Source organism: Oncorhynchus keta, chromosome 14 (genome assembly GCF_023373465.1).
Source record: "Oncorhynchus keta strain PuntledgeMale-10-30-2019 chromosome 14, Oket_V2, whole genome shotgun sequence".
NCBI classification, from domain to species: Eukaryota; Metazoa; Chordata; class Actinopteri; order Salmoniformes; family Salmonidae; genus Oncorhynchus; species Oncorhynchus keta.
In genome coordinates this window covers 64,290,352-64,316,699 of record NC_068434.1, presented here as the reverse complement: position 1 = coordinate 64,316,699, position 26,348 = coordinate 64,290,352, and the positions used below count along the sequence as shown (strand labels likewise).

At 48.3% G+C, this 26,348-nt stretch overlaps 1 protein-coding gene and 1 long non-coding RNA gene across 3 annotated transcripts; both read right to left on the bottom strand.

Moving 5' to 3' along the window:
• Positions 1–11,902: 11,902 nt before the first annotated feature.
• Positions 11,903–22,380, bottom strand: LOC127907081 (uncharacterized PE-PGRS family protein PE_PGRS3-like). The gene is made up of 6 exons (XM_052460769.1): positions 22,374–22,380; positions 19,324–19,527; positions 18,956–19,165; positions 17,061–17,327; positions 15,078–15,261; positions 11,903–13,493 (listed from the first exon to the last, which is right to left on the bottom strand). Exons 1-6 carry the CDS (start codon positions 22,378–22,380, stop codon positions 13,220–13,222), a joined length of 1,146 nt encoding a protein of 381 aa, XP_052316729.1. The 3' UTR covers positions 11,903–13,219.
• On the bottom strand, positions 13,705–15,062 carry LOC127907335 (uncharacterized). 2 transcript variants are annotated; one of them, XR_008064174.1, is made up of 3 exons: positions 14,869–15,062; positions 14,319–14,408; positions 13,705–14,065 (listed from the first exon to the last, which is right to left on the bottom strand). It is a non-coding gene; the product is annotated as an uncharacterized LOC127907335 (long non-coding RNA). The 2 variants fall into 2 exon arrangements; XR_008064175.1 differs by having other exon boundaries at positions 14,319–14,378.
• Positions 22,381–26,348: the final 3,968 nt, after the last annotated feature.

Below are 26,348 nucleotides of genomic sequence, written 5' to 3'. Positions count from 1 at the left end.
ACAAACCGTTGGGTTTAGGTGTTAACTGTTCCATATAGGCAGTAAGAAACTAAATGTATCAGAGAAGGATGTGATTCCCATTAGAAGAAAGTTGTTTCCCATTAGACAAGAACACACGATGGGTGGTTTCCTGGAGTCAGGGTTTGCATTAGCTTTTAGAAACATGCGCTAGCAAAATGCAGACCATCAAAATCTGCATTTGAAACAATTTCACCTGCATTTTATATTGAAAGTCAACAGTGTTCATTTGCTTCAATAGATTGATCAAGGACATGAAACTATGGTTTTTATTCACACAATAAATTCATGCAACACAATCAGCAGAAATCAGATGACAACAGAAGTGCAACACTATTTGGCTAGCAGCCACAAAAAGAAATTGGCATAGAAAAAAATAGATTTTTTTTGCTAAAATGATGCATGGCCATCAGATTTTTCCTTCTCATCATAGAAGGAATGTTACCACCTATATTTCCTTACGTTAATTGTGCATTTTCATTTGCTACAGGAGAAAAACTACACCAGAGAAAAGTCCCTCAGTCAAGAGTGTTGACGGAATGCCCGTTTGTGAATGCCGGAATAAGATTTATCAAGACAAGAGTAAATATTTATCAGCGTGAAGAAGTGCAACTGAAGCACACTAAATTAGTCCATTTACATCATGATTTAGAGCTAAATGTGACTGATGCCAAGCAGAAATTACAATAAGCATTTCAGATCTGCGTTTCTAAAACGCAGCAAAATAGTTAAGTGTTATATTTTTTTCTGAGTGAAAAACGCAGAATTCTAAGTTGACGCAAACCCCGGGAGTTACATGTGTGTTAGCTGGAGGCATTGTAAGGGCTACTACCTACAGTAGGCATGGTTCTTCCTCCAGAATGAAACCACTGCCTTGTGCTCCCTTCAATAACAAACCTCTGCCTCTCCTCCGCCAAAAGGTATAATAGGACCAATTCTTAGTGTTTCTAATGTATGAGACAATCAAGGAAAGTGCAAGATATGTCTGCACACTTTTTCCACTTCACACAGGCCTAAACTCTGCTCTCCAGCCTGCTAAACGAATTAGGGCAGAATGTAATGAATTTAAAAGCAAATAAGTCTGTTAGTGTCGACCAGATAAGGTGAGAGCAGAGGCAGAGAGTGGGCCAGAGCTCTCTCGGGTAGGCCAGCATCTCAGCTCAAAGTCAGCTTAGATCAGAGCAAACCCCAACTCACTGTACCGTGCCGTACAGCCCCTGACCTACACAGCCCAAAGCCCATCAGAAGAGCGGGGAGACAAACACAGAAACACTGTCCTATAATAGGCCAGCCAGTCATTCACTTTACCAGAGTGCATACGTAAACACACAGCAAATGACCATTGTTTCACAGTCTGAGTCTTTGAGATCTAGCTGACAAAATTGGCAGTAAGTTACAGTACATCAGACCAGCACAAACTAAGTAACAAGCTATTCTGCTCCCATGTGATTTTAAGCCATCAACAATACAACACTCAGCGGAAAAGATTCTGACATTTCTGAAACAGGAAAAGTAGCCTATGCTTTCTGGTTGGTTGCTAGTGGATTTCAGCAATTAGGTCAGAGCGAAGTCTGAGGGCTGTGTAGAGGAGAAGGGTTGTGTTTAAACATGACATGTTCCCTCTGCTTTGCATTCCTTGATTTTAGTTCTAGTACATTGAAAGGCCAGGTGAACATGAAACTCCGGGACAACATCACCACAGAACTTCCCATGGGAACTGGTCTGGCAAACTTCACACAAAACACTGCATGACAACATAATGCTTCCAAAATGAGAACACAAATCAAGCATGACAAATAGCTCACAAATCAGAGGATAAACTCATCAGAAAAATATATTTTTCAAGACAATTCATAAAAATTCTAATAACGTCACAGATCTTCATTGTAAAGGGTTTAAACAGTTTCCCATGTGTGTTCAATGAACCATAAACAATTAATGAACATGCACCTATGGAACGGTCATTAAGACACTAACAGCTTACAGACAGTAGGCAAATAAGGTCACAGTTATGAAAACTTAGGACACTAAAGAGGCCTTTCTACCGACTCTGAAAAACACCAAAAGAAAGATGCCCAGGGTCCCTGCTCATCTGTGTGAACTCGCCTTACAGGCTGACTACACTGCTCGCATTGCAAAATAAATTTAGAAATCTATATTATTCAATTATTGCACCCACACTGCTCTCGCAGAAGGAGGAGAGATGACTAGAAACGATTCAGTTGACCGTTTTATGTGTGGGTTAATTGTCGGAGAAGAGGACCTTGTGCATTTCAGGTAAAATAACAACAATCTTTATACCCCAGGACAAATTAGCTAGCAACAGCAAGCTAACTAAATAGGACAAATTGGCAAACAAGTGTAAGCTAGCTAGCTAAATTGCCATAAAGGTTTAATGCTTTTCGACCTGTCCCAAAATTAATGTAATTGGTTCAGAGTTTGTTTTGATATTTTAACCTGCGTGTCATGATAGCGATTGGTGTGAGGGGACAAAATAAATGTATGCACAATGGCGCACTCGCGCAGCCGGTTTGGGTTCAGTGTTAGGCATGCTACAAGGAGGCATGAGGACTGCAGATGTGGCCAGGGCAATAAATTACAATGTCCGTACTGTGAGACGCCTAAGACAGCGCTACAGGGAGACAGGACGGACAGCTGATCGTCCACGCAGTGGCAGACCACGTGTAACACCTGCACAGGATCGGTACATCCGAATATCACACATGCGGGACAGGTACAGGAAGGCAACAACAACTGCCCGAGTTACACCAGGAACGCACAATCCCTCCATCAGTGCTCAGACTGTCCACAATAGGCTGAGAGAGGTTGGACTGAGGGATTGTAGGCCTGTTGTAAGGCAGGTCCTCACCGACATCACCGGCAATAACATTGCCTATGGGCACAAACCCCCCGCCGTTGGACCAAACAGGACTGGCAAAAAGGTATCTTTATTGACGGGTCAAGGTTTTGTCTCACCAAGGGTGATGGTCGGATTCACGTTTATCGTCGAAGGAAAGAGCGTTACACCGAGGCCTGTACTCTGGAGAGGGATCGAGGTGGAGGGTCCGTCATGGTCTGGGGCAGTGTGTCACAGCAGCATCAAAATGAGCTTGTTGTCATCGCAGGCAATCTCAATGCTGTGCGTTGCAGAGAAGACATCCTCCTCCCTCATGTGGTACCCTTCCTGCAGGCTCATCCTGACATGACTCTCCAGCATGACAATGCCACCAGCCATACTGCTCGTTCTGTGTGTGATTTCCTGCAAGACAGGAATGTCAGTGTTATGCCATGGCCAGCGAACAGCCTCGAGCTCAATCCCATTGAGCACGCCTGGGACCTGTTGGATCGGAGGGTGAGGGCTAGGGCCATTCCCCCCAGAAATGTCCGGGAAGTTATAGGTGCCTTGGTGGAAGAGTGGGGTATCATCTCACAGCAAGAACTGGCAAATCTGGTGCAGTCCATGAGGAGGAGATGCACTGCAGTACTTAATGCAGTTGGTGGCCACACCAGATACTGACTGTTACGTTTGATCCCCCCCCCCCTTGTTCAGGGGCACATTATTCCATTTACAGTGCCTTGCGAAAGTATTCGGCCCCCTTGAACTTTGCAACCTTTTGCCACATTTCAGGCTTCAAACATAAAGATATAAAACTGTTTTTTTTGTGAAGAATCAACAACAAGTGGGACACAATCATGAAGTGGAATGACATTTATTGGATATTTCAAACTTTTTTAACAAATCAAAAACTGAAAAATTGGGCGTGCAAAATTATTCAGCCCCTTCACTTTCAGTGCAGCAAACTCTCTCCAGAAGTTCAGTGAGGATCTCTGAATGATCCAATGTTGACCTAAATGACTAATGATGATAAATACAATCCACCTGTGTGTAATCAAGTCTCCGTATAAATGCACCTGCACTGTGATAGTCTCAGAGGTCCGTTAAAAGCGCAGAGAGCATCATGAAGAACAAGGAACACACCAGGCAGGTCCGAGATACTGTTGTGAAGAAGTTTAAAGCCGGATTTGGATACAAAAAGATTTCCCAAGCTTTAAACATCCAAAGGAGCACTGTGCAAGCGATAATATTGAAATGGAAGGAGTATCAGACCACTGCAAATCTACCAAGACCTGGCCGTCCCTCTAAACTTTCAGCTCATACAAGGAGAAGACTGATCAGAGATGCAGCCAAGAGGCCCATGATCACTCTGGATGAACTGCAGAGATCTACAGCTGAGGTGGGACACTCTGTCCATAGGACAACAATCAGTCGTATATTGCACAAATCTGGCCTTTATGGAAGCGTGGCAAGAAGAAAGCCATTTTTTAAAAATATCCATAAAAAGTGTTGTTTAAAGTTTGCCACAAGCCACCTGGGAGACACACCAAACATGTGGAAGAAGGTGCTCTGGTCAGATGAAACCAAAATTGAACTTTTTGGCAACAATGCAAAACGTTATGTTTGGCGTAAAAGCAACACAGCTCATCACCCTGAACCCACCATCCCCACTGTCAAACATGGTGGTGGCAGCATCATGGTTTGGGCCTGCTTTTCTTCAGCAGGGACAGGGAAGATGGTTAAAATTGATGGGAAGATGGATGGAGCCAAATACAGGACCATTCTGGAAGAAAACCTGATGGAGTCTGCAAAAGACCTGAGACTGGGACGGAGATTTGTCTTCCAACAAGACAATGATCCAAAACATAAAGCAAAGTCTACAATGGAATGGTTCAAAAATAAACATATCCAGGTGTTAGAATGGCCAAGTCAAAGTCCAGACCTGAATCCAATCGAGAATCTGTGGAAAGAACTGAAAACTGCTGTTCACAAATGCTCTCCATCCAACCTCACTGAGCTCGAGCTGTTTTGCAAGGAGGAATGGGAAAAAATTTCAGTCTCTCGATGTGCAAAACTGATAGAGACATACCCCAAGTGACTTACAGCTGTTATCGCAGCAAAAGGTGGCGCTACAAAGTATTAACTTAAGGGGGCTGAATAATTTTGCACGCCCAATTTTTCAGTTTTTGATTTGTTAAAAAAAAGTTAGAAATATCCAATAAATGTCGTTTCACTTCATGATTGTGTCCCACTTGTTGTTGATGCTTCACAAAAAAATACAGTTTTATATCTATGTTTGAAGCCTGAAATGTGGCTAAAGGTCGCAAAGTTCAAGGGGGCCGAATACTTTCGCAAGGCACTGTATGTTAGTCACGTCTGTGGAACTTGTTCAGTTTGTGTCTCAGTTGTTGAATCTTATGTTCATACAAATATTTCCACATGTTAAGTTTGCTGAAAATAAACGCAGTTGACAGCGAGGACGTTTTTTTTTTGCTGAGTTTACTTGGTCAAAAATAAAGGCAGAGAAAAATGTATTCAAATTAAACAATGGTGCTCTAACCCAATCCAAACCACATTCATTTTCTCTCTTTCTTGCCTTCTGAATATGAGAATCTGTAGAGTGCAAAAATCCGTGGGCATGTGAAATGTAGAAAGATTCACAGTGACCTACATAGGCAGTGTGTGGAAGAGAGGGTTGTGCTTCCGCATAGAGAAGTATTTACTTGGCTCCATTCTGCATGCACCTTCATAGGGGAGGGGAGGAAAAACAGAGGAGAGAGAGAGGGGAGAAGGGGCTATGAACAAAGAGGACAGAGGGAACAGAGGGAGAGAGCAACAGAACATCGCAAGGTAGAGTATTGAGATGACATTCGGGAGAGAGAATGGAGTGATTCTCTTCCTCCAACAGAAGAGGCCAGAGAGCTTGAGGAGGAGAGGACAGGGAAGTTAGTTGGAGAGGGAACAACGAGGGGGCGGAAGTCATCTTTGATTCAGCCATTATTACTGGACCTTTCTGACTGCACCCCTGCCCAAATCTCTAGTACTTTCCCCACTCGCAGACACAGCACTTGATCGATTCAAAAGATGGACAGACACAGAAGCCAAACACATTCCCCACAATGCATCACAGAGTCACGTAAACACGCACAGACACACAAAATCACTCTCCTCTTAGAGACAACACATATTCCCAAAAAGCTTCCCCAGCTGCATTCACAATAATCCACTCATACTTTTCAGGAGAGTATAGCACCATAAATTGAAAGAAAAGTAGATTAATCTGCTCAATGCCTTGGATCTAGAGGCATAGATATATAGGAGCTTTCCTAGTATAAGCCTATTGAACTGCCTCTGGAGCACGAGGGCAACAAGCATTCCATTTTTAATCAATAGGCTCCGCAGAAGTATTCAGTTCCCTTTGAAGCCCAGCCCTGGATCTGGTTTCCTAATCACCTCCCCATCCCCCCAGCCTTTCCAATACAATGTCGCTGTTTTCACACACTGCACGAGGCCGAGCTAGGTCAGCCTGTTTAGGGAGGGGGGGGACCTGTCCCTGGCTCAAACTCAAATTGACAACGTTGGACAAAAACCCAGACTAGGGTCAGCATTCAACTCAACTAGCGTCCTGCACACAGCTAGCTAATGGTGGAATTATCTTCCTCCAATGGTGCTTTACGGAAATCAATTACACAGCTCTCATCCAATCACAACAGCAGGAGAGGTTTCTGCCTGATATTTGAAAAGCCATCAACGTTCTACGCAGCAATGTGTTGAGAATGAATAGCTGTTCTAAATTGTCATGTAGGAAAATATCTTTATACAAAGAAACAAAACCACAAGAACAAAGTGTGGGTTTGTGTTATGCTGAAAACAAAACTAAACCCAAGGGTCTTAAAAAGATACTTTGGGGTTTTGGCAATAAGGCACTGCATCCACTTCCCCAGAGTCAGATTACATCATGGATAACACTTTTTATGTCTGTGTCCAGTATGAAGGAAATTAAACGTGACTTCGTGTACCAACACGAACTAGCATTAGCGCAATGACAGGAAGTCTAAGGGTATCGACTAGCATGCTAGCAGAAACACAGACGTCCAGTCATTACCATCTACTGGCATGCTAAAAGATGCCCATAGACTTCCAGTCGTTGCGCTCACGCAAATCAGCAAAATGTGCTAGCTGGCAACTTCCTTCAAAGTGCTCGCAGAGACATAAAAAAAGGTATCCACAAGTTTATCTGACTCTTGGGAAGTAGATAAAGGGCATCATGGCCAAAATCCCAAAGTATCCCTTTAAGAGTGGTAGCGGGTTAGCTCAGAGAAAACACCCTATGCTGAGGGAGGAATTGCTCAGCAAAAGACAAATAGGCTAGTATGTGTGTTCATTCCCGTACTGCACAAGCAGATTGTTCAGCATTTCCTAATTGTTCAGCATTTCTCGACAGAGCTAAAAAAAAAAAAGAAGAAAAAAAGAGAAGAGGTGGAGGAGGAAGCAACAGAAACAGGGCATTGATCAGCCAGGAGGGGAGGCCTAACAAACCCAGCAGGAGCTGCAGTGATACACACTCCAATACTGATGGGCCTACAAACAGAGCATTTAACAGACAAACCAAACACATGGGTTGTTCTGAATGACGTGTATAAACCCTGATTCTATGTATTGGCCATGGAGATGCTTTGACGCCACCAGTCGGCCATATTGGCACTCCCCAGTAGGAGCAGTCCTCCATAAGAATCAATGTATTTCTACAGTATTTCAATTAAATGTTTCAAAGACAAAATGACATGCATTTAAGTTTTTTTGTAGTAGTAGTAGTGGGGACACTAACATCAGTACTCCCCAAAAATATAATTTAAAAGTATGCATACGGGTGTCTAATAGAATAAACATATCAAAAACAAATGTAGTTATTAATGCATTTATGCAGCTGGCAAATTATTATTATTATTTTTTTTACAATGGTGGAGGAGTACCAAGATGGCTGTGCCGTGGCTTCAATACAGTGCCCCCAATGTCAGTTGGGGGCACTGGCCAAGCATTGTTCAGAGTGAAGCCCGGCCAGTTAACAGTGTTGTTCTGGGTCAAGATTCTCCAGCTCGTCTTACTGCATTAAGAGGGGAGGGGAGGAGAGGAGACTGTTCTGAGGAGATTCAGCTTTCCTCTCCTCTGTGTGTCTGGTTTCTGCTGTGTCACCACTCACCACTAAAGCTGGTGGGTCTGACCACACAGCCTCAGCCAGAGAGCACGGCCAGCACCAAAACCAACTCACTTCGTAGACGCACGCACACACACATAAACGCACACACTTACTCACAGCTGTAAAACTAACACAACAGTGCACAAGTAGGACGGAGCCTACCTTAATCCCTGTGAAACCAAAGACACCTGGCTTTGACCACCCAAGAAACAGAGGAGCAACATGAATGCTCCTGTATTTCAATGCAACATCAAGGTAGTAGTGTCTGGATCAGACCCAGTCAAATGCTAAGTCTCTGTCACTGACAGCTTCAAACGTGTACCTGCTGGTTCCAACCCACCAACACCACAATCATCTTCTTCATCTTCTTTGGGTGGTAAATTGGAGACCAGACAGCTTGTCTCCTCATCCCCTCACATCCCAGTCAGAATGGTGAGAATTGAGGACAAGCACATGGAGGCCCAGGCCTGAGACCCAGGATGTCTGCTTTCAATCACAGCCCTCTTTTAAACAAACAACCTCTGACACGGTCTCCTCTGAAACCCTCTCCTCTGCCCCCTTTCTCCTAGATAACCCCTGTTGCAACAGGCAGCGGTGGAACCAGGACTTTATTAAATGACGGTGGTAGTGTAGTGCCTAGCCCTATTAGGGGATTTAACATTTCAGGCTATTCCGTTAACAAACCAGAGCCTAGGCGCACTTTGTAATCCAAATTTAAATCGCCATCGCCACATTTCAAAACAGTCTTTTGGTCAGGCGCAGCCAGGAACTACTTCTGTACGATGGCGAGTAGTGGAGGTCGATAAGCCAGGAGGATTCTCCATTACAAATCTCCAGTTTGGGAACAGTTTGTCTCCTCAGACAGGGGCGATGGACAGAGTTGTGGATAGAACATTAATATAATATCAGCACCGCTCAACGAGGATAGCCTATGTAGCTGTCAATTCCCGGCGGGGTCATTTACTGTGTGTCTGAGCTGTTGCCATTCAAGAAGGCAGGAAATTGACCGGTATGATGTAGCATTGCAATAAAGCCGCTCGTTACACTGGAAGTTATAGGAATAGGACTTTAGGATCGCGAAAACGTCAATCATGTGTCAGATTTCAACGCAGGAGGTCGTCTTCTCTTGAATGAGCCATTGATCATATTTTTTGTGATTATTCCTCCCGCGCGAAATTTGTAACCTAATAACGAGTCCACCACATTTCTCCGATTTGTCTGCCTCTCCAGTCCAGAATGTATTGCATGGCCGTTGTGAATGTCAGACTCCACTCTGCGTGAAACATCGATCTGCAGGTTGAACATAGTGAGATTGCAGACTCCTAAATTGATAGTGCAGTTTGTTTGGGAGATTTTACAGCCAACTAGCTACTGACTTCACATGCTGACATTAACTTTGGTATTACTCTGGGTTGCTAAGTTTGCTAGCTAGCTGCACTTAATGACCAAAAGTATGTGGACACCTGATCGTCAAACATCGCACTCCAAAATCATGGGCATTAATATGGAGTTGGTCCCCCCTTTGCTGCTATAACAGCCTCCACTCTTCTGGGAAGGCTTCCAAGTAGATGTTGGAACATTCCTGCGGGAACTTGCTTCCATTCAGCAACAAGAGCATTAGTTTGGTCGGGCACTGATGTTGGGCCATTAGACCTGGCTCGCAGTCAGCGTTCCAATTAATCCCAAAGGCGTTTGATGGGTTTGAGGTCAGTGCTCTGAAGGCCAGTCAAGTTCCTCCACACCGATCGACAAACCATTAATGTATGGACCTCACTTTGCAAACGGGGGCATTGTCATGCTGAAACAGGAAAGGGCCTTCCCCAAACTGATGCCACAAAGTTGGAAGCACAGAATAGTCTAGAATGTCATTGTATGCTGTAGCGTAACGAATCTTCATTCACAGGGGCACGAACCCTGATAAACAGCCCCAGTCCATTATTCCTCTTCCACCAAACTTTACAGGACACTATGCATTAGGACAGGTAGAATTTTCCTGGCATCTGCCAAACCCAGATTCATCAGTCGGACTGCCAGATGGTGAAGTGCGATTCATCACTCCACAGAACAAGTCTTAACTGACTGGCCGAGTTAAATAAAGGTTAAATAAAGGTTAAATAAAATAAATATGCCCTAGTGTAAGATAAGCTCTTAATAAGGAGTTGATTGGACTGCATGCTTGGAGGAGCATGTTGCCTGGGCAGTGGCAGGAGGCAGCACTGAGGTGTGACCAGTGGAGGGGAGAGCATTGGGAGGGGAGAGGGAAGGTGAGACGCACTAAAAGGAGCATGTGAATTATTGATGATTGAGCCAGCAGTCCAGGCCACAGTGCTAATGCAGAGGGCTTCTTCATAAAGCAGCCTGGATACGATTACACATTACATCATCCCTCCCCTACCATCCCTTCCCTTCCCCCAGCCTGCCCCTAGACTCTGCTCCCCCATCCGCAGCGCACACTCTTTGGGATGCATTATTAAATCAGGACCGGGGATTGCACCGGCCTGCTGAATCCAGATGCACTACATTTCTCTCTTCCCTCTCGTTCTCTCCCTCTCAAACACACACATATAGATAGATCAAACAAGTGCTTCACCAGTCAAGAATTATGGAAGAGGAAGATGTGATATAAGTATTGAGAATAAAGAATGAAAATTCTATGTCATTAGCTTTTAGAAATCAGCATTTTCAAAACGTAGAGCATTAAAAAAAATACATTTTAAACCATTTCACCTGCATTTTACATTGAAAGTCAAGTGTTTGCACAGGTAGTCTAGCGGTTAAGAGCATTAGGCTAGTAACCAAAAGGTTTCTGGTTCGAATCCCTGGGCCGGCAAGGTGGAAAAATTTACGGTTCTGCCCTGAAGCAAGGCAGTTAATCCCCAACAACAACTTCTCCCCAAACTCCGATGGCGTGTAAATCGATTAAAGCAGATTGAGGGGTTGGGTTAAATACAGAAAACATTTTGGTGGAATGCATTCAGGGGTGCAACTGACTCGGTACCCCCTTTCCCTTAGAGTGATCAGGGACGTGCAACTGTAGTTTTCATTCACACAAAAAAAAGACTGCAACACATTCACCAGAAAATACCTTTGTTTTCATCAGATGACAACAGAAATGCAACACTATTTGTCTAACGGCCACACATAGGTCAATTAGCTTACAATGAAAAAGCAAGGTATTTGTTATTGCAAAAACGATGCATGGCCACCCAAATGCCTATGTTAATCATAGAAAGTAGCCAGCTACATTTTTTAAATGTTTTCCTCCAAGTTGATATCTTGCTACAGGAGAAAAACTACACCAGACAAAAGTACATCAGTCAGAGCGCAGTCCGCTGGTCGAATGCCCGTTCGTGAACGCGGGAAACTGATTTATCAACAGACTGCAACGATTTCTCATCCGAGTGGAGGAGTGCAACTGAAGCACAAAATCAGTCATTTTACATTCATGATTTGGATCGAACTGTGACTGAAGCCGAGTAGAAATTACAATAAGAAGTGTTTTAAATCTGAGCTTACAAAACGCAGCATGACTCAGCGTTAACGCCACTCTTGGTAGCCTAGTTCCCAAACAACTTCACGGAGAAGTGCCAGTGCAGCGGCAACAGACAGCTGGACTGAAACATTCCACACTATGCTTAGGAAGGAGTACTGACCCCCTCCCCCCGCTCTGCACAGAGCTCATGTGAGCACTGTGTGTTTGCCTCTAGCCAGCACCGTGTGACCTGCAGGAAACGGTGGGAATGAGACAGAGGAAGGAAAGAGAGGAGGCCTGGAGGAGAAATTAACTGGGGGAACAAAGGGACAAGAGGGAAACAGGGAGAGCGGGTGAGATAAAGGAGTCGGATGGACCTAGGGCCTGTTTACACCGCGGTGTTTACCACTGTTGGACAACGGATGGGGGACTCAAAGGATATTTATGATGAGTGTGTATCACGAAAACCGCTGTACTACTGTAGTATTACCGTGTAAGAGTATGAGTAAGAAGGCATCACCTGCATACCTTTCTCTGTTTTTGGTGAGGTGATCACACAAGTAGTTGGCTAAATATCTCACAACAACTACAACAACTTCCTTGTGAGTCAATTGCCAAAGTGTAACCTAGGCGACACCACTGGAAAGACGGTGGAAATCAAAGCACACAAAACTACCGCTACAGAAAGCAGTACGAGGCTTGTGGACACAACATCTTATTCCCAACCAGTATCGAACCAAATCACAGCTGAAGCCTGGAAGTTGTTTCAGTTATATTTACCAAGCAGACCTCCCACCCTCCTTATGCACACAAACTACAAACATGTAGAGCGCTTGCTTGGCGCCATCAAACATAGATTGCAAAACCCATTGGCCCCCGCTCTGTGCCTCTCCCACAGTGAAAAGTGCATAGGCTCATGTTAGCGAAAGGAGCGCGTGAGACAACAGGAAGTGCAGAGGAGAGGAGTGGGGGTGCAGCCTAAAGCCTCAGACCAGGAAAGAAAAGAAGGGAGAGCGAGAGAACGAGAGAGAGAGAGGGAGTGTAGGCCGAGCACAGAAATGAATAAAGATAACATTACCTCTCTAACACGGAGCCAGAGTGAGATGTCTATTCAGTCTGTTTCAATCCTCAAGGACACACATTATATGAGCTTTTCAACATGGATATACATGTGTGTGTGCATGTGTGTGAGCAGGTGTGTTGACTTTGCAGTAGACCAGCAACAGTCTGTTTTGGTTAGAGGAGTGTGTGTGTGTGTGTGTTTCTGCTGCAGCAGTTAGCCAGCTAACAGACTGCACACAGCAGAGCACGATGAGCCTGAGATGCTGCCACTGCCTCCAGATATTCATTGTTGCATGTGGAGCCTGAGCCGCCAGCCCTGGCCTTCCCCTCCCCCTCCCCTTCACTGCGGCAGCGCAGATGGTAGCTGTGTGACCTCGCCATTCCTGCCTCTTTATTTTGATCCTGCAGTCCTGATTGTTCAGGCTAATCCCACACTCCCAGAGTCCTTGGCAGAGTGACAGGACTGTTATTAAGCACACAAAGGCTTTAAGTCGTGAATACTGTCATCGCTGCCCCTCTGTATTTGGTTCTCCCGGTCTGTGTTGATGAAGGCAGCTCGGCCAGCCTCTCCCTCCATGGCTCTCCCCAGACGTGTCTGATCAGAGAGATCCACCTCGCCTCAAAATTTCCCTGCCTACAGCACGAACAACAGAAACCTGCCTCTACTCCTCTCCCTGTCACAACACTGAGAACTGCCTCTCCCTGTAAAAAGACAGACCTGCCTCTCCTCCACTCCCTGTCGCAAATTAAACCTGCCTCTCCTCCAATCCCTGTCACAACACAGAGACCTGCCTCTCCTCTCCCAATAACACAGAGACCTGCCTCTCCTCCTATCACAACACAGAGACCTGCCTCTCCTCCTATCACAACACAGAGACCTGCCTCTCCTCCTATCACAACACAGAGACCTGCCTCTCCTCCTATCACAACACAGAGACCTGCCTCTCCTCCTATCACAACACAGAGACCTGCCTCTCCTCCTATCACAACACAGAGACCTGCCTCTCCTCCTATCACAACACAGAGACCTGCCTCTCCCCCTATCACAACACAGAGACCTGCCTCTCCTCCTATCACAACACAGAGACCTGCCTCTCCTCCTATCAAAAGAGAACGGCCTCTCCTCCTATCAAAACAGAGAACGGCCTCTCCTCCTATCACAACAGAGACCGGCCTCTCCTCCTATCACAACAGAGACCGGCCTCTCCTCCTATCACAACAGAGACCGGCCTCTCCTCCTATCACAACAGAGACCGGCCTCTCCTCCTATCACAACAGAGACCTGCCTCTCCTCCTATCACAACAGAGACCTGCCTCTCCTCCTATCACAACAGATACCTGCCTCTCCTCCTATCACAACAGAGACCTGCCTCTCCTCCTATCACAACAGAGACCTGCCTCTCCTCCTATCACAACAGAGACCTGCCTCTCCTCCTATCACAACAGAGACCTGCCTCTCCTCCTATCACAACACAGAGACCTGCCTCTCCTCCTATCACAACACAACAGAGACCTGCCTCTCCTCCTATCACAACACAGAGACCTGCCTCTCCTCCTATCACATCACACAGAGACCTGCCTCTCCTCCTCTCCTCCTATCACAACACAGAGACCTGCCTCTCCTCCTATCACAACACAGAGACCTGCCTCTCCTCCTATCACAACACAGAGACCTGCCTCTCCTCCTATCACAACACAGAGACCTGCCTCTCCTCCCATCACAACACAGAGACCTGCCTCTCCTCCTATCACAACACAGAGACCTGCCTCTCCTCCTATCACAACACAGAGACCTGCCTCTCCTCCTATCACAACACAGAGACCTGCCTCTCCTCCTATCACAACACAGAGACCTGCCTCTCCTCCTATCACAACACAGAGACCTGCCTCTCCTCCTATCACAACACAGAGACCTGCCTCTCCTCCTATCACAACACAGAGACCTGCCTCTCCTCCTATCACAACACAGAGACCTGCCTCTCCTCCTATCACAACACAGAGACCTGCCTCTCCTCCTATCACAACACAGAGACCTGCCTCTCCTCCTATCACAACACAGAGACCTGCCTCTCCTCCTATCACAACACAGATACCTGCCTCTCCTCCTATCACAACACAGAGACCTGCCTCTCCTCCTATCACAACACAGAGACCTGCCTCTCCTCTCCATATCACTGAGACTAGCCTTTTCACCTATCACAACACTGAGACCGAACTCTCCTCCTCTCCCTATCACAACACTGAGACCAGCCTCTCCTCCTCTCCCTATCACAACACTGAGACCTGCCTCTCCTCCTATCACAACACTGAGACCTGCCTCTCCTCCTATCACAACACTGAGACCTGCCCCTCCTCCTATCACAGAGACCTGCCTCTCCTCCTATCACAACACAGAGACCTGCCTCTCCTCCTATCACAACACAGAGACTTGCCTCTCTTCCTATCACAACACCGAGACCTGCCTCTCCTCCTCTCCCTGTAAAAAGACAGACCTGCCTCTCCTCCTATCACAACACTGAGACCTGCCTCTCCTCTCCCCATCACTGAGACCAGCCTTTCCTCCTATCACAACACTGAGACCAGCCTTTCCTCCTATCACAACACTGAGACCGAACTCTCCTCCTCTCCCTATCACAACACTGAGACCTGCCTCTCTTCCTATCACAACACTGAGACCTGCATCTCCTCCACCCCCTATCACAACACCGAGACCTTCCTCTCCAATCACAATACTGAGACCTGCCTCTCCTCCTCTCCCTATCACAACACTGAGACCTGCATCTCCTCCAGCCCCTATCACAACACTGAGACCTGCCTCTCCTCCACCCCCTATCACAACACTGAAAGCTGCTTCTCCTCCTCCCCCTATCAACACTCAGACATGCCTCTCCTCTTCCTATCACAACACTGAGACCCGCCTCTCCTCCTCTTCCTATCACAACACTGAGACATGCCTCTCCTCCTCACAACACTGAGGCCCGACTCTCCTCCAGCCCCTATCACAACACTGAGACCTGCCTCTCCTCCACCCCCTATCACAACACTGAGACCTGTCTCTCCTCCTCACCCTGTCACAACACTGAAAGCTGCTTCTCCTCCTCCCCCTATCAACACTCAGACATGCCTCTCCTCTTCCTATCACAACACTGAGACCCGCCTCTCCTCCTCTTCCTATCACAACACTGAGACATGCCTCTCCTCCTCACAACACTGAGGCCTGACTCTCCTCCTATCACAACACTGATACCTGCCCCTCCTCCTCTCCCTATCACAACACTGAGATCTGTCTCTCCTCCAATCACAACACTGAGACCTGTCTCTCCTCCTATCACAACACTGAGACCTGTCTCTCCTCCTATCACAACACTGAAACCTGTCTCTCCTCCCCGTCACAACACTGAAGAGTGCCTCTCCTCCTCTCCCTATCACAATGCTGAAACCTGCCTCTCTTCCTATCAAAACAATGAGACCTGCCTCTCCTCTCCCTGTCATAACAGAAACAGGCTTCTCCTCCTCTCCCTATCACAACACCGAGACTTGCCTCTCCTCTTCTTCCTATCACAACACTGAGACCTGCCTCTCCCCATCACAACACTGAGCCCAGCCTCTCCTCCTATCACAACACTGAGACCTTCCTCTCCTATCACAACACTGAGACCTTCCTCTCCTCCTATCACAACACTGAAACCTGTCTCTCCACCTCCCCTGTCACAACACTGAGACCTGCCTCTCCTCTCCCCGTCATAACAGAAACAGGCTTCTCCTTCTCTCCCTATCACAACACCGAGACTTGCCTCTCCTCCTCTTCCTATCACAACACTGAGACCTGCCTCTCCTCCTATCACAACACTGAGACCTGCCCCTCCTCCTATCACAGAGACCTGCCTCTCCTCCTATCACAACACAGAGACCTGCCTCTCCTCCTATCACAACACAGAGACTTGCCTCTCTTCCTATCACAACACCGAGACCTGCCTCTCCTCCTCTCCCTGTAAAAAGACAGACCTGCCTCTCCTCCACTCCCTGTCGCAAATGAAACCTGCCTCTCCTCCACTCCCTGTCACAACACTGACACCTGCCTCTCCTAATAACACTGAGACCTGCCTCTCCTCCTATCACAACACAGAGACCTGCCTCTCCTCCTATCACAACACAGAGACCTGCCTCTCCTATCACAACACAGAGACCTGCCTCTCCTCCTATCACAACACTGAGACCTGCCTCTCCCCTATCACAACACTGAGACCTGCCTCTCCTCTCCCCATCACTGAGACCAGCCTTTCCTCCTATCACAACACTGAGACCTGCCTCTCCTCCACCCCCTATCACAAAACTGAGACCTGCATCTCCTCCACCCCCTATCACAACACCGAGACCTTCCTCTCCAATCACAATACTGAGACCTGCCTCTCCTCCACCCCCTATCACAACACTGAGACCTGCCTCTCCTCCACCCCCTATCACAACACTGAGACCTGCCTCTCCTCCACCCCCTATCACAAAACTGAGACCTGCATCTCCTCCACCCCCTATCACAACACCGAGACCTTCCTCTCCAATCACAATACTGAGACCTGCCTCTCCTCCTCTCCCTATCACAACACTGAGACCTGCATCTCCTCCAGCCCCTATCACAACACTGAGACCTGCCTCTCCTCCACCCCCTATCACAACACTGAGACCTGTCTCTCCTCCTATCACAACACTGAGACCTGTCTCTCCTCCTATCACAACACTGAGACCTGTCTCTCCTCCTATCACAACACTGAAACCTGTCTCTCCTCCCCGTCACAACACTGAAGAGTGCCTCTCCTCCTCTCCCTATCACAATGCTGAAACCTGCCTCTCTTCCTATCAAAACAATGAGACCTGCCTCTCCTCTCCCTGTCATAACAGAAACAGGCTTCTCCTCCTCTCCCTATCACAACACCGAGACTTGCCTCTCCTCTTCTTCCTATCACAACACTGAAACCTTTCTCTCCACCTCCCCTGTCACAACACTGAGACCTGCCTCTCCTCTCCCTGTCATAACAGAAACAGGCTTCTCCTCCTCTCCCTATCACAACACTGAGACATTCCTCTCCTCCTATCACAACACTGAGACCTTCCTCTCCTCCTATCACAACACAGATCTTCCTCTCCTCCTATCACAACACTGAGACCTGCCTCTCCTCCTCAGAACACTGAGGCCTGACTCTCCTCTACCCCTATCAACACCCAGACCTGCCTCTTCTCCTCTCCCTATCACAACACTGAGACCTGCCTCTCCTCCTCTCCCTATCACAACACTGAAACCTGTCTCTCCTCCTATCACAACACTGAAACCTGTCTCTCCTCCCCGTCACAACACTGAAGAGTGCCTCTCCTCCTCTCCCCGTCACAACGCTGAGACCTGCCTCTCCTCCTCTCCCCGTCACAACGCTGAGACCTGCCTCTCCTCCTCTCCCCGTCACAACGCTGAGACCTGCCTCACAACACTCCTCTCCTCCTATCACAACGCTGAGACCTGCCTCTCCTCCTCTCCCCCTCCTATCACAACGCTGAGACCAGCCTCTCCTCCTCTCCCCATGCCTCTCCTCTTCCTATCACAACGCTGAGACCAGCCTCTCCTCCTCTCCCCGTCACAACGCTGAGACCAGCCTCTCCTCCTCTCCCCGTCACAACGCTGAGACCTGACTCTCCTCCTCTCCCCGTCACAACGCTGAGACCTGACTCTCCTCCTCTCCCCGTCAACGCTGAGACCAGCCTCTCCTCCTATCACAACACTGAGACCAGCCTCTCCTCCTATCACAACACTGAGACCTGTCTCTCCTCCTATCACAACACTGAAACCTGTCTCTCCTCCTATCACAACACTGAAACCTGTCTCTCCTCCCCGTCACAACACTGAAGAGTGCCTCTCCTCCTCACAACGCTGAGACCTGCCTCTCCTCCTCTCCCCGTCACAACGCTGAGACCTGCCTCTCCCCGTCACAACGCTGAGACCTGCCTCTCCTCCTCTCCCCGTCACAACGCTGAGACCTGCCTCTCCTCCTCTCCCCGTCACAACGCTGAGACCTGCCTCTCCTCCTCTCCCCGTCACAACGCTGAGACCAGCCTCTCCTCCTCTCCCCGTCACAACGCTGAGAGCTGCCTCTCCTCCTCTCCCCGTCACAACGCTGAGACCAGCCTCTCCTCCTCTCCCCGTCACAACGCTGAGACCTGCCTCTCCTCCTCTCCCCGTCACAACGCTGAGACCTGCCTCTCCTCCTCTCCCCGTCACAACGCTGAGACCTGACTCTCCTCCTCTCCCCGTCACAACGCTGAGACCTGCCTCTCCTCCCCGTCACAACACTGAGACCTGACTCTCCTCCTATCACAACACTGAGACCTGTCTCTCCTCCTATCACAACACTGAGACCTGTCTCTCCTCCTATCACAACACTGAGACCTGTCTCTCCTCCTATCACAACACTGAGACCTGTCTCTCCTCCTATCACAACACTGAGACCTGTCTCTCCTCCTATCACAACACTGAGACCTGTCTCTCCTCCTATCACAACACTGAGACCTGTCTCTCCTCCTATCACAACACTGAGACCTGTCTCTCCTCCTATCACAACACTGAGACCCGTCTCTCCTCCTATCACACAACACTGAGACCCGTCTCTCCTCCTATCACACAACACTGAGACCCGTCTCTCCTCCTATCACACAACACTGAGACCCGTCTCTCCTCCTATCACACAACACTGAAACCCGTCTCTCCTCCTATCACACAACACTGAAGAGTGCCTCTCCTCCTCTCCCCATCACAACACTGAAACCCGCCTCTCCTCTCCCCGTCACAAGACAGAAACCCGCCTCTCCTCTCCCCGTCACAAGACAGAAACCCGCCTCTCCTCTCCCCGTCACAAGACAGAAACCCGCCTCTCCTCTCCCCGTCACAAGACAGAAACCCGCCTCAAGACAGAAACCCGCCTCAAGACAGAAACCCGCCTCAAGACAGAAACCCGCCTCAAGACAGAAACCCGCCTCAAGACAGAAACCCGCCTCAAGACAGAAACCCGCCTCAAGACAGAAACCCGCCTCAAGACAGAAACCCGCCTCAAGACAGAAACCCGCCTCAAGACAGAAACCCGCCTCAAGACAGAAACCCGCCTCAAGACAGAAACCCGCCTCAAGACAGAAACCCGCCTCAAGACAGAAACCCGTCACAAGACAGAAACCCGTCACAAGACAGAAACCCGTCACAAGACAGAAACCCGTCACAAGACAGAAACCCGTCACAAGACAGAAACCCGCCTCTCCCCCCGTCACAAGACAGAAACCCGCCTCTCCCCCCGTCACAAGACAGAAACCCGCCTCTCCCCCCGTCACAAGACAGAAACCCGCCTCTCCCCCCGTCACAAGACAGAAACCCGCCTCTCCCCCCGTCACAAGACAGAAACCCGCCTCTCCCCGTCACAAGACAGAAACCCGCCTCTCCCCCGTCACAAGACAGAAACCCGCCTCTCCCCCCGTCACAAGACAGAAACCCGCCTCTCCCCCCGTCACAAGACAGAAACCCGCCTCTCCCCCCGTCACAAGACAGAAACCCGCCTCTCCCCCCGTCACAAGACAGAAACCCGCCTCTCCCCCGTCACAAGACAGAAACCCGCCTCTCCCCCCGTCACAAGACAGAAACCCGCCTCTCCCCCCGTCACAAGACAGAAACCCGCCTCTCCCCCCGTCACAAGACAGAAACCCGCCTCTCCCCCCGTCACAAGACAGAAACCCGCCTCTCCCCCGTCACAAGACAGAAACCCGCCTCTCCCCCGTCACAAGACAGAAACCCGCCTCTCCCCCGTCACAAGACAGAAACCCGCCTCTCCCCCGTCACAAGACAGAAACCCGCCTCTCCCCGTCACAAGACAGAAACCCGCCTCTCCCCCCGTCACAAGACAGAAACCCGCCTCTCCCCGTCACAAGACAGAAACCCGCCTCTCCCCCCGTCACAAGACAGAAACCCGCCTCTCCCCCCCTCACAAGACAGAAACCCGCCTCTCCCCCTCCGTCACAAGACAGAAACCCGCCTCTCCCCTGTCACAAGACAGAAACCCGCCTCTCCCCTGTCACAAGACAGAAACCCGCCTCTCCCCCTGTCACAAGACAGAAACCCGCCTCTCCCCCTGTCACAAGACAGAAACCCGCCTCTCCTCCTCACAACACAGAGACCTGCCTATCCTCCTCTCCATCACAATAAAAACCTGCCTCTCCTGCTCTCCCTTTTAAAACACGAAGACCTGCCTCTACCTGTCACAACACTAAACCCTGCCCCTCTTCCATTCACAACACTGAGACCTGCCTCTCCTCCTCTTCCATTCACAACACTGAGACCTGCTTCTCCTCCTCAACCATTCACAACACACACACGAAGACCTGCCTCTACCTGTCACAACACTAAACCCTGCCCCTCTTCCATTCACAACACTGAGACCTGACTCACCTCCTCTCCCTATCACAACACTGAGACCTGCCCCTCTCCCTGATACAACTAAACTTGCCCCTCCTCTCCCTGATACAACACTGAGACCTGCCTCTCCCTATCACAACAGAAACCTGCCTCTCCTCCTCCCACTGTCACAACACTGAGACCTGCCCCCCTCCTCTTCGTCACAAAAGAAACCTTCCTCCTCTCCTCTCCCTGTCACAACAGAAACCTTCCTCCTCTCCTCTCCCTGTCACAACAGAAACCTTCCTCCTCTCCTCTCCCTGTCACAACAGAAACCTTCCTCCTCTCCTCTCCCTGTCACAACAGAGACCTGCCCCGCCCTCCTTTCGGAAAAGTGGACCACGACATGTTCCGCATTGAGTCCAACAACAACAACATTGATGAATACGCTGATTCGGTGAGCGAGTTCATTAAAAAGTGCATCGGCGATGTCGTGCCCACAGCAACTATTAAAACATTCCCAAACCAGAAACCGTGGATTGATGGCAGCATTCATGCGCGAACCACTGCTTTTAACCAGGGCAAGGTGACCGGAAACATGACCGACTACAAACAGTGTTGCTATTCCCTCCGCAAGGCAATCAAACAAGCTAAGTGTCAGTATAGAGACAAAGTAGTCGCAATTCAACAGCTCAGACACAAGAAGTATGTGGCAGGGTCTACAGTCAATCACAGATTACAAAAAGAAAACCAGCCCCATCGCGGACCAGGATGTCTTGCTCCCAGACAAACTAAACTTCTTGAGGACAATACAGTGCCACTGACACAGCCCGCTACCAAAACCTGCGGACTCTCCTTCACTGCAGCCGAGGGGAGTAAAACATTTAAACAGGTTACCCCTTGCAAGGCTGCAGGCACAGACGGCATCCCCAGCCGCGTCCTCAGAGCATGCGCAGACCAGCTAGCTGGCTGGTGTTTACGGACATATTCAATCAATCCTTATCCCAGTCTGCTGTCCCCACATGCTTCAAGAGGCCCACCATTGTTCCTGTCCCCAAGAAAGCTAAGGAGCTAATCGACTTCTGCCCCGTAGCACTCACTTCATTCGTCATGAAGCGCTTTGAGAGACTAGTCAAGGACCATATCACCTCCACCCTACCTGACAGCCTAGACCCACTCCAATTTGCTTACCGCCCCAATAGGTCCACAGACGACGCAATCGCAACCACACTGCACACTACCCTAACCCATCTGCACAAGAGGAATACCTATGTGAGAATGCTGTTCATCGACTACAGCTCGGCATTCAACACCATAGTACCCTCCAAACTCGTCATCAAGCTGGGTCTCGACCCCACCCTGTGCCACTGGATACTGGACATCCTGACGGGCCGCCCACAGGTGGTGAGGGTAGGTAACAACATCTCCACCCCGCTGTTCCTCAACACTGGGGCCCCACAAGAGTGTGTTCTGAGCCCTATCCTGTACTCCCTGTACACTACAACTGCGTGACCATGCACGCCTCCAACTCAATCATCAAGTTTTGCGGACGACACTACAGTGGTAGGCTTGATTACCAACAATGAGACGGCCTACAGGGAGGAGGTGAGGGCCCTCGGAGTGTGGTGTCAGGAAAATAACACTACACTCAACGTCAACAAAACAAAACAAAGGAGATGATTGTTGACTTCAGGAAACAGCAGAGGGAGCACCCCTGTGGTGGAAAGTTAAGTTCCTCGGCGAACACATCACGGACAAACTGAATTGGTTCACCCACACAGACAGCGTTGAGAAGAAGGCGCAACAGCGCCTCTTCAACCTCATGAGGCTGAAAAAATTTGGCTTGTCACCAAAAGCACTCAAACTTCTTCAGATGCACAATCAAGAGCATCCTGCCGTATCACCGCCTGGTACAGCAACTGCTCCGCCCACAACCGTAAGACTGTCCAGAGGGTAGTGAGGCCTGCACAATGCATCACCGGGGGCAAACTACCTGCCCTCCAGGACACCCACACCACTCGATGTCACAGGAAGGCCATAAAGACCATCAAGGACAACAACCACCCGAGCCACTGCCTGTTCACCCCGCTATCATCCAGAAGGCGAGGTTAGTACAGGTGCATCAAAGCAGGGACCGAGACTGAAAAACAGCTTCCATCTCAAGGCCATCAGACTGTTAAACAGCCACCACTAACATTGAGTGGCTGCTGCCAACATACTGACTCAACTCCAGCCACTTTAATAATGGAAATTGATGTAAATTGACATAAAAAAAATGTATCACTTGCCACTTTAAACAATGCCACTTAATATAATGTTTACATACCCTACATTACTCATCTCATATGTATATACTGTACTCTATATCATCGACTGCATCTTGCCATCTTTATGCAATACATGTATCACTAGCGACCTTAAACTATGCCACTTTATGTTTATATACCCGACATTACTCATCTCATATGTATATACTGTACTCTATACTAGAGGTCGGCCGATTATGATTTTTCAACGCCGATACCGATTTTTGGAGGACCAAAAAAGCCGATACCGATTAATCGGCCGATTTGTAATCATGACAATTAGAACAATACTGAATTAACACTTATTTTAACTTAATATAATACATCAATGAAATCTATTCAGCCTCAAGTAGATAATGAAACATGTTCAATTTGGTTTAAATAATACAAAAACAAAGTGTTGGAGAAGAACAAAAGAGTGCAGTATGTGCCATGTAAGAAAGCTAACGTTTCAGTTCCTTGCTCAGCACATGAGAACATATGAAAGCTGGTGGTTCCTTTTAACATGAGTCTTCAATATTCTCAGGTAAGAAGTTTTAGATTGTAGTTATTATAGGACTATTTCCCTCTATACCATTTGTATTTCATTAACCTTCAACTATTGGATGTTCTTATAGGCACTTTAGTATTGCCAGTGTAACAGTATAGCTTCAGTCCCTCTCCTCCCTGGGCTCGAACCAGCAACACAACGACAACAGCCACCACATCGAAGCAGCGTTACCCATGCAGAGCAAGGGAAACAACCACCCCAAGGCTCAGAGCGAGTGACGTTTGAAACACTATTAGCGCACGCTAGCTAGCCAGCCATTTCACTTCGGTCACACCAGCCTCATCTCTGGAGTTGATAGGCTTAAAGTCATAAACAGCGCAATGCTTGACGCACAACGAAGAGCTGCTGGCAAAACGCACGAAAGTGCTGTTTGGATGAATGTTTACACGCCTGCTTCTGCCTACCACCGCTGTCAGATACTTAGATACTTGTATGCTCAGTCAGATTATATGCAACACAGGACACGCTAGATAATATCTAGTAATATCATCAACCATGTGTAGTTAATGCTAGCTAGCAATTTACCTTGGCTTACTGCATTTGCGTAACAGGCCGTCTCCAACGAGAGAGAGGCAGGTCGTTATTGCGTTGGACTAGTTAACTGTAAGGTTGCAAGAGTGGATCCCCCGAGCTGACAAGGTGAAAATCTGTCTTTCTGCCCCCTGAACGAGGAAGTTAACCCACCGTTCCTAGGCAGTCATTGAAAATAAGAATGTGTTCTTAACCGACTTGCCTAGTTAAATAAAGATGTTTAAAAATAAAATATAATGGCGCCAAAAATACCGATTTCCGATTGTTACGGAAACTTGAAATCGGCCTTAATTAAATCATCCATTCCGATTAATCGGTCGACCTCTGTACCATCTACTGCATCTTGCCTATGCCGTTCTGTACCATCACTCATTCATATCTTTATGTACATATTCTTTATACCTATACACTTGTGTGTGTATACGGGAGTAGTTGTGAAATTTAGGTTAGATTACTCGTTGGTTATTACTGCATTGTCAGAACTAGAAGCACAAGCATTTCGCTACACTCGCAGTAACATCTGCTAACCATGTGTATGTTACAAATAACATTGATTTGCCTCTCCTCCTCTCCCTATCACAACACTGAGACCTGCCCCTCCTCCTCTCCCTGTCACAACACTCCTCTCCGTCCCAACAGAAACCTGCCTCTCCTCCTCTCCCTGTCACAACACTGAGACCTGCCCCCCCTCCTGACTCAATCACAACACAAACCGTTCTCTCCTCCTCTCCATATCACAACAGAAACCGGCCTCCCCTCCACTCCATATCACAACAGAAACCGGCCTCTCCTCCTCTCAACAGAAACCGGCCTCCACTCCACTCCATATCACAACAGAAACCAGCCTCTCCTCCTCCCTACAGAAATCTGCCTCCCCTCCACTCCATATCATCACAACAGAAACATGCCAATCCTCCTCTCCACATCACAACAGAAACCTGCATCTCCTCTCCATATCACAACAGAAACCTGCCTCTCCTCCTCTCAGTCATAAAGTAAACCTGCATCTCCTCTCCATATCACAACAGAAACTGGCCTCTCCTCCTCTCCATATCACAACAGAAACCGGCCTCTCCTCCTCTCCATATCACAACAGAAACCGGCCTCTCCTCCTCTCCATATCACAACAGAAACCTGCCTCTCCTCCTCTCCATATCACAACAGAAACCGGCCTCTCCTCCTCTCCATATCACAACAGAAACCGGCCTCTCCTCCTCTCCATATCACAACAGAAACCGGCCTCTCCTCCTCTCCATATCACAACAGAAACCGGCCTCTCCTCCTCTCCATATCACAACAGAAACCGGCCTCTCCTCCTCTCCATATCACAACAGAAACCGGCCTCTCTCCTCCTCACAACAGAAACCGGCCTCTCCTCCTCTCCATATCACAACAGAAACCGGCCTCTCCTCCTCACAACAGAAACCGGCCTCCCCTCCACTCCATATCACAACAGAAACCAGCCTCTCCTCCACTCCATATCACAACAGAAACCAGCCTCTCCTCCTCACTACAGAAACCTGCCTCCCCTCCACTCCATATCATCACAACAGAAACCTGCCTCTCCTCCTCTCCCTGTCATAAAATAAACCTGCATCTCCTCATTTCCCTGTCACAACACTGAGACCTGCCTCCCCTCCTCCCCCAATCACAAGAGAAACGTACCTCGCCTCCTCTCCCCATCACAACAGAAACCTGCCTCTCCTCCCCGTCACAACTAGAGGTCGACAGATTAATCGGAATGGCCGAAAATTTAGGGCTGATTTCAAGTTTACATAAGAATCTGAAATCGGTATTTTGGGGCACCGATTTGCCTTTTTTTAAAATATATATTGATACACGTTTATTTAACTAGGCAAGTCAGTTAAGAACACATTCTTATTTTCAATGACGGCCCAGGAATGGTGGGTTAACTGCCTCAGTCAGGGGGAGAACAACAGATTTTCACCGTGTCAGCTCGGGG